Source organism: Verticillium alfalfae, genomic scaffold (genome assembly GCF_000150825.1).
Source record: "Verticillium alfalfae VaMs.102 supercont1.14 genomic scaffold, whole genome shotgun sequence".
Lineage (NCBI taxonomy): Eukaryota > Fungi > Ascomycota > Sordariomycetes > Glomerellales > Plectosphaerellaceae > Verticillium > Verticillium alfalfae.
Genome location: NW_003315025.1, coordinates 722,849 through 734,214, shown reverse-complemented (window position 1 = coordinate 734,214; position 11,366 = coordinate 722,849). Strand labels below are relative to the sequence as shown.

General features: G+C 52.3%; 2 protein-coding genes across 2 annotated transcripts; both read left to right on the top strand.

Annotated features, from left to right (window-relative positions):
- Positions 1-3,945: 3,945 nt before the first annotated feature.
- VDBG_09196 (pectate lyase L) lies at positions 3,946-5,145 on the top strand (the record flags this gene model as incomplete). Its single annotated transcript, XM_003000655.1, has 1 exon — positions 3,946-5,145. One exon carries the CDS (start codon positions 3,946-3,948, stop codon positions 5,143-5,145), a length of 1,200 nt encoding a protein of 399 aa, XP_003000701.1.
- Positions 5,146-8,346: 3,201 nt separating this feature from the next.
- VDBG_09195 (keratin-associated protein 10-2) lies at positions 8,347-11,313 on the top strand (the record flags this gene model as incomplete). Its single annotated transcript, XM_003000654.1, has 18 exons — positions 8,347-8,481; positions 8,534-8,617; positions 8,671-8,754; positions 8,805-8,888; positions 8,941-9,024; positions 9,077-9,160; positions 9,213-9,296; positions 9,346-9,429; positions 9,480-9,563; positions 9,616-9,699; positions 9,751-9,834; positions 9,890-9,973; positions 10,028-10,111; positions 10,298-10,381; positions 10,431-10,598; positions 10,648-10,816; positions 10,874-10,900; positions 10,958-11,313. 18 exons carry the CDS (start codon positions 8,347-8,349, stop codon positions 11,311-11,313), a joined length of 1,947 nt encoding a protein of 648 aa, XP_003000700.1.
- Between the last annotated feature and the right edge of the window lie 53 nt (positions 11,314-11,366).

Below are 11,366 nucleotides of genomic sequence, written 5' to 3'. Positions count from 1 at the left end.
GCGGCCGACGATGCGGGTGCCGACGAAGACGATCTGGGTTATGAGACGGGGCGCCTGCAGGGGGGAGAAGGTTGTTGTTAGCGTGGCTGATCCTCAGGGTTCGAGGTCCAGGGAGAGGTGCCGGCGTACCATCTTGACGTCTGTGAAAGGTGCTCGGTGGTCTGGCGATGGGGTCGTCCGGCGGGGGCGCGATGGGCCTCGGGATGCGGGTTCGGTCGCGTGAAGGGGATGGTGATGGTGCCGACCTGGGAAAAATCCGTCATGGCGAGACTCGGAATGCGACGGCGGCGAAAGAAGTTGCCGATGAAATTCCGCGCTGACTAAGGGATTGCGTCCAAACCTTATGTAAGCGCACGTAGGCTGCCGACTCAGAGTTGGTCACGTGTCTCCAGTTCATCACGAATCACCGTGAACGCTCGACAACGAGTAAAAGAGCACCATTGGTTCCAAAGTGTTGTATCGATGCTCCAATGGAATGGCACAGGAGGCGTTTACCTCGTTCTAGCTCCTCAGCTGCGTTTCGAAATACATCATGCGTTGTCTGGACCTCATTTATGTTGCTGTCAATCACTTGGAGTTCTCCAAACGTTTCCTTTTGGGTGCCAGCCGTCGTATACTGTACCAGTTCGGAAACTGCCACTTGACGTTGCTCGGCTGCCAATATGTATAAACCTCACCAGCACATTTACGATACCATCAGCCCAGTCCTCTCCCGTCCACAGTACGATACACCAGCCCCGGCCACCGTCTGACGCGTATGGCAAGTAGCCATCGAGCAACCGACCTTCAAACAAATCATGGTGCGAAGTACTTGAACTAGACAAGTCCAAGCGAACCGTTCACTCTGGTCGTCATCGACACGTGAACGTCATCGAATACCACATCATACTGCCTGCATATGACACCGATGTACGCATCCGATTTGAGCACGATGACCATAGACGATCAAATGACAAGGCATTCACGGCTGCCATTCATGGTCTATTTCATATCCTCAAAATTTGGGATCCTCGCACAGATGGCCACATCACGCTTCGCCTGAAAGACGTATACTCTGGTTCGGACCATTGCTTTCTCTGTCGTACATCTCCTTTTTACGAACCCAAATGTAGTCTCTATCTAGAGGTCGACCCCGTAGAGCATTTCAAACTTGGCCTATGGAGCTGGCGATGACAATGCTCACACATACGTCTCCTTTGACCTTCCGAGTTGCCAGTCGTAGAAATGACCGCGTCTTTTGTGGTGCCAAATCTCACCAGACACATCACCGATCGAGTTCCGGTTGATATAGCTGCTAAACTACAAGACCTCCACAAAGCCGACTGGAAGATGAACGACTGGGAAATTCCGAGCAACACAATGCGTCGGCACCATCGTCGCGATCTGGCAGAAGCAATCACAGGCCTTCTGCCTCAGGCGTCCTCCTTGCAATCCTTCCGTTTGAATATGGAATCCATGTGGAATTGGACGCCAAGGTTTTCCTTCGATGCTCATTTGCTGGGTGAGTTCATCGTGGATCCGCTGAGCAACGCAATTCGTGCTACTACAAGGACCTTGCCCGCGTTCTGAAGTCTCACGATCCTAGGCACGATGGATGACTCAATGTTCTTTCCCGGACCTTCCCCTGCCTTGGTAGAACCTTACTGGCAGAGCTTGGAATGCCATACGGCTCACTTTGAGACGGGACCATCCTCTGGGGGCCAGTGTTTCTGGGACCCGAGCAGGCTATCTGACCAGTCCGATGACGATGACTTAACTACAATATCAGAGACAGATCTACCAACTCGTTACGGACGCGGCGAGGCTGAGGGCAGCCAGAACAACAAGCGCCTTTTCCTGTTGGGGCAGCCGGGATTCGTAACAGCGATCGAAAAGGTACTCCCAAATGAGGACTCACTGACGCCTCTGTTCGAGTCGTTTGGGCGGGCTTGTTCGCAAATCTCATCATTGAGAATGACTCAGTTATGACCAGTTATTCCTGGACCTCTAGAGGCTCTTGAAGTTGGACTCCTCGAGAACCGATTTCCATTGGGAGTCTGGTGCTTTAGTCCTGGTTCAGAGCCCTGTGCAAAATCTCTAGAAACACTACTAGCTTTTTCTGAAGACGTTCATCACAGAGGATTATAGTGGGATGTGCGAGGCTAGCTACCAAGTTCGAAGCTACAGAACCTCGTGAGAGATGCTGGGCGTCAGAGATACGGTAACCACTTAGTGGAAAGGTTCATTAATCTTGAAGTATAATTATGGCATCGTGAGTGGATGGAAATTTCCAATCAAACTACCTGAACTGGGCTCACGCAAAAGTCGTTCGATAGTATTGTCAACGCCGCTTGGAGCTTTGAAGGACAGCGACGCGTCAAGACCCAAGGAGCAGTCATAGTCATTCTAATGCCATAATAGTGATGGCTGATAATTTCATGAGCTTCTAATCTGTTTCTCGTTGCGAGAAACCTCTTAGTGTGATGAATCGACTTTGTACCGTACGACAGAACAGTTTGGTGTTATACCTGTCAGTGACTACAGTGAATCTGATGCCCCCAGAGTAGTGACCAACTCTGGGACTTCCGCCTTCTACACTATTTAATTCACCAGGTGGCCGTCATGCTATTATATCAACACTGATCAATGTTTATATACATCTCTTGTGTTTTCTCAGACTCCTCGGACGGCCATGCCCTTTAAAGACGAGGATTTGGACCCGAGTGCATAATCCCAAGCCCACGCGAAGTCTCCTTTAGTGGGTTTATGCGGATCAAAGCGGGGCGGCATGCAACACGCTTTTTCTTGGCTCCGCCAAGACGCAACAGTGTGTTCTCATACCTCCTCTGCACTTGTATGCCCTCCTCCTCCTGTTGTGTTGCACCCTGGGCATCTATAGACCAGGCAAAGACCAAATGATGAGTGAAGTATCTGAATGTCGCTTAAACTCGATTCTGCATTGCTTCGACATTTTGTGTAGAACTAAAGACCTCCACCATTATTGACAGACAGCACGCTGGCGGACACTAGAGACCTCAGCTCAGGACCCTAGTGGACTCTTCATCTATTGGAGGCAGCGACAAGCAAAGATTTCGACATCGCCAAGCTGCCAACATGGAATTCGGCAGATTCCCAGAATTCAGGACCGCTGATCCCTACCACTCTATAGGAACCCCACGTTGACATCGGGCTCCTGTATCATCCCGCCGGAATTCCCTAGCAAGAAATATCCCAGTGGTGGGATCGCATGCCCGTCTACTTGCCTACCCCTTTATTGAATTGGTTGATCACTGCCACTTTCGCAGCCTCACCCGTCAGCCTTCTTCTTTCGGAAGTACTTCCACTGCAATAGTTCTTGGCTGGGGTGTCCGCGTCATCCACAGTTCCACTGACCCAGTGCCGTGAATTACCTAGAGAGGTGTTCGTGGGGTTGGTCCTGGCCCGAATTTCAGTTCGGGTGCCCCGTCGTGTCGCCTGTTTGCTGGGATAACTCAGTTCAGAGCCGGTGAGGACGCATCATCATGCACCCGCTTAGGCAAAAGTATACTCTGGGCACAATTTCTCCCACGTGTCCCGTATCGCGTGGAGCAAGTTCTAGGTCAAGTTCCTAACCACAGTGTCCCGTCGAGTCTCGTTCCACCAACAGGATCCAGTGCAAACCCTGCAAATATCTCCTCCAATCTATAGAATCACTGTCAAGATCTGACAAAGCCATGGCGCCCAGTCAAGAATCACCCAGCGTTGCAAAAATCTGCCATAGCTTTCCAACGGAACGGCAAGCCTCCGCTAAGTAGCCGCGGTATAAAGGACTGAAGCCAGCCATCCCATAGATGCTATGAAGTTGCCAGCCCTACCCTCACCACACTTTCAGTCATAGTTCTGTATCCCCTTTTGCCCTTGTTACGTAGTTCCATCACGCTCAACATACTCTAAACTTACTCTTAGAGTAATTAAAGCCTCATAACCATGAGCTTCGCCAAGTTTTTCGTTGCCATCGCACTTCCCCTCGCTCTGGCGGCGGATATCTTCGTTGCCACAGACGGCAGCAACTCGGGCAGCGGTTCCATCGGTTCGCCGTTTGCCTCTATTCAAGATGCCGTCGACGCCGCCTCGGCCGGCGACAACATCTATCTTCGTGCCGGTACTTACAAACCGTCGGCCAATATCCAGATTCGCAAGAGTGGCACTTCCAGCAATCCTTACACCATCGCAGCATACGAGGGTGAGGAGGTTATCGTCGACGGTGATAGATTTCCCAACAACCCTGTCCCGTACGGTGGTGACCTACCTAACTCGGACCGTGGTGTATTCCACTTCGAGAAAGCTGATTACTGGCGCATGTACAACTTGACCTTCATCCACGGCCCGTACGGCGTCTACGTCAAGGATTCGCATAACAATTATTTTGAGCGCATTACAACCCACCACAACTACGAGTCTGGATTCCACCTCCAGAACAGTATTTCCAACACGGAGATTGCCTACCTCGATTCGTACATGAACGCCGACCCCCGCAAAAACGGCAAGTCGGCCGACGGAATCTCCCTCAAGGAAGGTTCTGGTGAGGGGAATGTTATCCGTGGAGCACGCCTCTGGGACAACTCCGACGATGGCCTGGACCTTTGGGAGTTCCTCTCGGACGTGACGATTCTCGACTGTATTGTCTACGGCAACGGCTTCAACCATTGGGGCTTTAACCCACATGAGAACGATGGTCATGGTGTCAAGCTCGGGGGCGGTTCCTCGGCCTCCGACCGTGGGGAGGTCAACCACGTCATCACGAATGTCATCTCCTTTGGCAACAAGCGTCGCGGGTACACGGATAACAACATGCCCGGCGACATGACCTTCACGCGTAACACGGCCTGGAACAACGGCGAGGAAGGCTTCAACACGCGTTCATCCATTGCTACCTACGAAGGCAACCTGGCCGCTGAGAACCACGGGTCCACCGACAATCATGACCAAGTCTTCCTTGTTTCGGGCGTCACGTCGCATGGTAACAGCTGGGACGGCAGCTCTAATTGGAGCAACTCGGACTTTAAGAGCACCAACATTGACCTCATCACCGGGCCGCGCCTGGCTGACGGCCGCATCGCGCCCAGCGATTTCCTCGCCCCTGCCAACGGCGATGCTCTGGGTGCCACGACCGAGTGGTCTGCCTAAGCTTGCCGATGGATTGAGAGCCAGGTGATGGCTGCAGGAGACTTTGTTTCTGATATCTGTGATTTTTCGATGTACATAGCTTTTTTGGCTGATTGAACTGAAGTTAAACCATACATTTTCCCTATGCTGTGCCACCTTGACACGCCTACCCCGTTTGAACGTTGCAGCCGTCCGCTTTACTCGTGAACGCTAGCTGCAGTCGCCATTGTGGTGTAAGTCCGAGTTGTAGCTTGTGTTCAACTAACTTCTCGATGTCGAGATGTAGAACTTCAGAATACTTCATCAGGTTCACAGGTCTATGGATTGGAAATGAATTTCTCCAAGGTTTACGTGAAGCAGTCATGTGTACAGGCATGATGGATACCATCCCATAACCTTGGGAATTCTGGCTTTGCCACATCAACAGCCGTCTTTCTTGTGGAGAACGTGGATGGCCAATTTGCGGTACATCCGCCGCACGCTTGCGATACCAGCCTCGTGGGACGAAGAACAAAGAAACAAGGGCGTTGGCGTCCAGACAAAGGCCGCCTTAGCTCGATCGCCCGAGCCTCGATGCAGCTGATCGTAAGATAATTTGCTCGCGGTAGGGTATTAGATGCCCCAATTGGTCGGAGTTCTCCTCGCGACACGAAGGCGCCTTGTCCAACATATTCCTTTCAAAGCTGATGCCGGTTTCCTTCGACTGCTGTCACCAGCAAGAAATCTTAAAAAATTACTGAAGCTCAGCCTTGGATGGGCTACACAATGACATGCTTCCTTAGTTCCCTTAGAGCGAGACGATCATCTAAATAGTAGAGTGTCTCAGTCAAATTAGTCGACGAAAATCAGCCTATACCCAAAACGGCTGGAGAGAGAATAGTTTGAAATTGAAACCTGCGTCAGCACCAGGAACCCTTGGTCTTTGTTCTTTCAGAATGCCCCCGATCCGTGACCCGGGCAGCCGGATGATGAGCTTGGGTCGCAGAACGCTTTAGCGGCCCTGGGTAAGACATGGTCACGACCGAAGCATTCTCATGCTGCGATGTTAGAAATCTTTCGAAGGTGCGTCAATCGGCAAACAATACAAGACTCAAAGTTCCATGGACAGAGCTGACCGGATCATGCAACGTCTCCAGCTACAAAAGGTGCTCAACGGCCACGGCTGAACCGCATCAGCCTGCCGGTCGGTGTCACGGCCCAATTCAGATGTAGTCACCCAGCCGCACGTCATACTTCTGTCGATATCTGCAACATTAATCAGGGCGAGCTGTAGGCAGTGCGGGGTCACGGGCGAGGCATGCGGCTGATGGCCGCTACTCCCAAAAATAACGAACCATCCACGCCCGAGGAGAAATGCCAAGCCGACCAGTAGGTGATCGGATAGAGCACAGTTCGAATTTGCTCGCACGGTTTGATTGTCGTACAACGGCAAGCCACTCAGCAGACACCGCCCGTCATGTCATGCAGGTCCCAACAGGAGTAAGCATGATTACTTCTGGTGGTGACAGGTGTCTGACCGTCACTCCCCCGACCGTGTAAGCGAAGATCTAGACGTCCAGGACACCACATTGATCTGCTATCCTTGACTCATGCTTGTTTCCTCAACAAGAAGGCAAGGAAATCTGGGGCTGACGGCAGGTGAGTGTTGGCTCCAGTCACGAATGCAGTTGCCCCTGGACACAGCGCGTGGAAATGCAAACGGGATCTTCAGAGGAAGAGTAGTGGCAGGTCATGATGACCATAAGTCACAATACACCCCGAATTACGTTTAGTTATTGGGTCTTTGGTGTGCCAGCTCGCTCGGTCTGGGCATCGTCGGCGTGTCTAGCGCCGTGACAGGTCGCCTTGGGCATCATCATAAGATCATAGAGTGAGCATCGGGTACTTCGGTCGTGCTCTACTTGACAGTAGGTGGATTGTCACGCATGTCGGCCAGGCGAACGGATTAGGGTTCTACGTCACAGAGTAAACATGCCTTAGCTGCAGGAGACTCTGCTCCACTGTCGTCGATCGAGCAGCTCTCTTTTGAATCGCGATTAGATTCAAGCTTACTATAGCGGCGTAGACTATCGAATTTCACCGCTCGAGGCGGTATCGCTCGACACTCATGCAGCCACATGGAAAGCGACGACAATCAGGTCTAGCTTCGAATTAATCTCGACGCTTCAACCTGCCATGCTTAAGCCCCTGAGTCTGTGGACAAAGAACTCAAAGTGGGGCCAAACAATGTGGCGTGTTGAGCGGGTAAGCTAGATGGTGAAGGGCATCCCAGCAGCCAGGGAGCTATTCGGGTACCCGTGCCGGAGCAAGGGGCACCACGTCGCGGGGTAAGGTAGCTGAAGAGACCAAGACCTGGGGTTCTTCTTTTTTTGGAAGGTTCCAGGTCCAGGTGCTCCTCTGGTGAACCTCTCCTTAGTGGCGGTGGCTAGCTCGGTCAGCACACCGTTGTGCTGAATACGAGAATTGGAGTAGGACGCTTTCTGATGGGACGACAGCTGGGTTCGGCCAACGTGGCTTGGCATCCTTTTCCAAGTCAGGCCCGCCAACGGGCGGCCAGTCGGGGCTGTCGAGGAAAAGCCGGCCGTCCGGACCATGCAGCATTCCAGGACTATAAAAGTTACAGTATGATGTATCATCAGCCCTAAGGCTGATGCTGTCATCAGTGGCTCGAGGAGTTGGCGACAACGACGCCAGGGGCGTGTGCTAGACAACACCACCATGTCGCTGAGTACGGCTGTGATCAGCCATCGGAGAATAGAAACGTAACACCAGCAAAGGAAGAGCTTTTCATCGGCCGGAGGCCCTCAGTGGCTTCACTAATACGAGGACGGTGCGACAGCTGTTCCTTCTTGGCACTGAGGTCTTGAGCCTTCGGCTGCGAGCTGATCCCGTAACTACTTGTCGGATTGAGTTCATGGTGGCTCAAGCTTTGCGAAATTGCCCAACATCATGGCAACATCCAGCCTAATCTTGCAACATCAAGCTGCACTAGTTCTGCAGCTCAATCTCAGCTCAATCCCTTGTGACCAGATGGTTGCATAAGCTTGCTAGCTGCTCAGCTCCCCCCTCAAGATAGCTAACTGCGTCCAGACTTAGAATCGATGGTAATGGCTGTACTTTATAAAGTATCGAACCGAGTTGCTCGCCCTACAGTCGGAAAAAGCAAGGTTCTTCCTCTCCAGCCAGATCCTATTACTCTTCTTGTCACTGAGGATCGTCATCATGAAGTCTACTTTGAAGCTCCTCCTTATGCTCCTGTCCATTTTCATGGTACAGGGGGTACTGGCTGCTGCTGCTGTTGTTGACCCACGGGGTGAAGTCACTTGCCCATACGCTCAGAAATGCGACACCAAATGCGTTTGTTAATCACAGGCTCGTCAACTTAATCTCTTACTGACTTTGAAAATAGTGTCAGCCCGACGAGAAATGCCAGTATGGCCAATGCACTAAGATTAACACCTGTCCTACAGCTCAGAAGTGTGGAGATGCCTGTGTAAGAAGCCATGTCTTGACCATCAACATACTGTCCACTAACTTTGTCTTCAGTGCACTACAGCTGAGACATGCGAATATGGTCAGTGCAAGACGAAGCCCGTCTGCTCCATCGAGAAGACCTGTGGCAAGGCCTGCGTTAGTATCCACATTTTAAGGCATTTGAGTCGTGCTCTGACGTCCCTTAGTGCAAGGATGATGAGACTTGCGAGTATGGACAGTGCAAGAAGAAGCCTACCTGCTCTGTCGAAAAGACCTGCGGCAAAGCTTGTGTAAGCAACGTTCCACCTTTAGCCTTTGGAAGAGTATTCTAACATCACTTAGTGCAAGGATGACGAGACATGCGAGTACGGCCAATGCAAGAAGAAGCCCGTTTGTGCCGTCGAGAAGACTTGTGGCAAGGCCTGTGTAAGCAAATACAACGCATTCCACCTGATGCCACGTTCTGATATCCGTGTAGTGCAAGGATGACGAGACATGCGAATACGGCCAGTGCAAGAAGAAACCTACTTGCTCTGTCGAGAAGACCTGTGGCAAGACTTGTGTAAGCATATCCTAGCGCCTCCCCTGAATGTCACGTACTGATGGCCACGTAGTGCAAGGACGACGAGAAGTGCGAGTACGGCCAATGCAACAAGATTCCTGTGTGTCCTGTCGAAAAGACCTGCGGCAAGGCTTGCGTAAGTTCTCCTAGGTGTCTCAAGCACTCTGATTCTGACAATGCCCCAGTGTAAATCCGACGAGAAGTGCGAGTACGGCCAATGTACTAAGATTCCCGTATGCCCTGTCGAAAAGACCTGCGGAAAGGCCTGCGTACGAACCCCTCATCCACTTAGAGGTCAGATACTAACTATCCCCCTTAGTGCAAGGCGGATGAAAAGTGCGAGTACGGAGCATGCCAAAAGATCCCTGTGTGCCCTGTCGAGAAGACGTGCGGTAAAGCCTGCGTGAGTACTTCTGTCTGGAGACTCTTCTTGGCATTGTCTGACTCTCTCGCAGTGCAAATCCGATGAGAAGTGCGAATATGGGGAATGCAAGACGATTCCTGTATGCCCCGTCGAGAAGACATGTGGCAAGGCTTGCGTACGTGACCGCGATCATCCGCTCCCCAGCACATGACTGACAAGCTCAAAGTGCAAGGCCGACGAGAAGTGCGAGTACGGTGAATGCAAGAAGATCCCCGTATGTCCTGTAGAGAAGACCTGTGGAAAGGCTTGTGTACGTAAAACCCCCATTCCGCTCTGCAGAGCGATGTGTTACTAACTCTCCACAGTGCAAGGCCGACGAGAAGTGCGAATACGGTGAATGCAAGAAGATCCCCGTATGTCCTGTAGAGAAGACCTGCGGAAAGGCTTGCGTGAGTAACTACCCTTCTTGATCCGCATTTTCGAGATGCCTGACTTTATGATAGTGCAAATCAGACGAGAAGTGCGAATATGGCGAGTGCAAGAAGATTCCGGTCTGTCCTGTCGAGAAGACATGCGGGAAGGCTTGCGTGAGTGGCGCGCCCCTCTGATCCGCTCCCGGCGACGTCTCTGATTCCCTAGCAGTGCAAGGCCGATGAGAAGTGCGAATATGGCGAGTGCAAAAAGATTCCCGTCTGTCCCGTCGAGAAGACATGCGGAAAGGCCTGCGTAAGTGGCTTCCTATTTGTTCCGTGAGCTGGCTAACCAGCCTGTAGTGCAAGGCGGACGAGAAGTGTGAGTACGGCGAATGCAAGAAGATCCCGGTCTGCCCAGTAGAGAAGACGTGCGGCAAGGCCTGCGTGAGTGAATCTGATCCAGCGTCAAGAGCCTTCTAACCAGTACCTACAGTGCAAAGCCGACGAGAAGTGCGAATACGGCGAGTGCAAGAAGATTCCCGTGTGCCCAGCCGACAAGACCTGTGGAAAGGCTTGTTGTAAGTCCGACGAAAAGTGCGAATACGGCGAGTGCAAGAAGATCCCCGTGTGCCCCGTGGAGAAGACGTGCGGCAAGGCCTGCGTAAGTGGTACTCTGTCGATGGAAAAGCGTCGCTAACCAGGACCTCCAGTGCAAATCGGACGAAAAGTGCGAATACGGTGCCTGCACGAAGATCCCCGTCTGCCCGGCCGACAAGACCTGTGGCAAGGCCTGTTGCAAGTCTGACGAAAAATGCGAATATGGCGTCTGCACAAAGATTCCCGTCTGCCCTACTGACAAGACTTGCGGCAAAGCCTGCTGTAAGTCTGACGAGAAGTGTGAATATGGCACTTGCACGAAGATTCCGGTATGCGCAGCCGACAAGACCTGCGGAAAGGCCTGCTGTAAGTCTGACGAGAAGTGTGAATATGGCACTTGCACGAGGATTCCGGTATGCGCAGCCGACAAGACCTGCGGAAAGGCCTGTTGCAAGGCCGACGAGAAGTGTGAGTATGGTGTCTGCAAGAAGATTCCTACTTGCCCTACCGAGAAGACTTGCGGCAAAGCCTGCTGCAAGTCGGACGAGAAGTGCGAGTACGGCCAGTGCAAGAAGATCCCGACCTGTCCCGCCGAAAAGACCTGCGGAAAGGCTTGCTGCAAATCCGACGAGAAGTGCGAGTATGGCATCTGCAAGAAGATCCCCGTCTGTCCCGTCGAGAAGACGTGCCGGCAAGGCCTGCTGCAAATCCGACGAGAAGTGCGAGTACGGCCAGTGCAAGAAGATCCCGACCTGTCCCGCCGAGAAGACGTGCGGTAAGAACTGCTGCAAATCCGACGAAAAGTGCGAATACGGCCAGTGCAAGAAGAGAA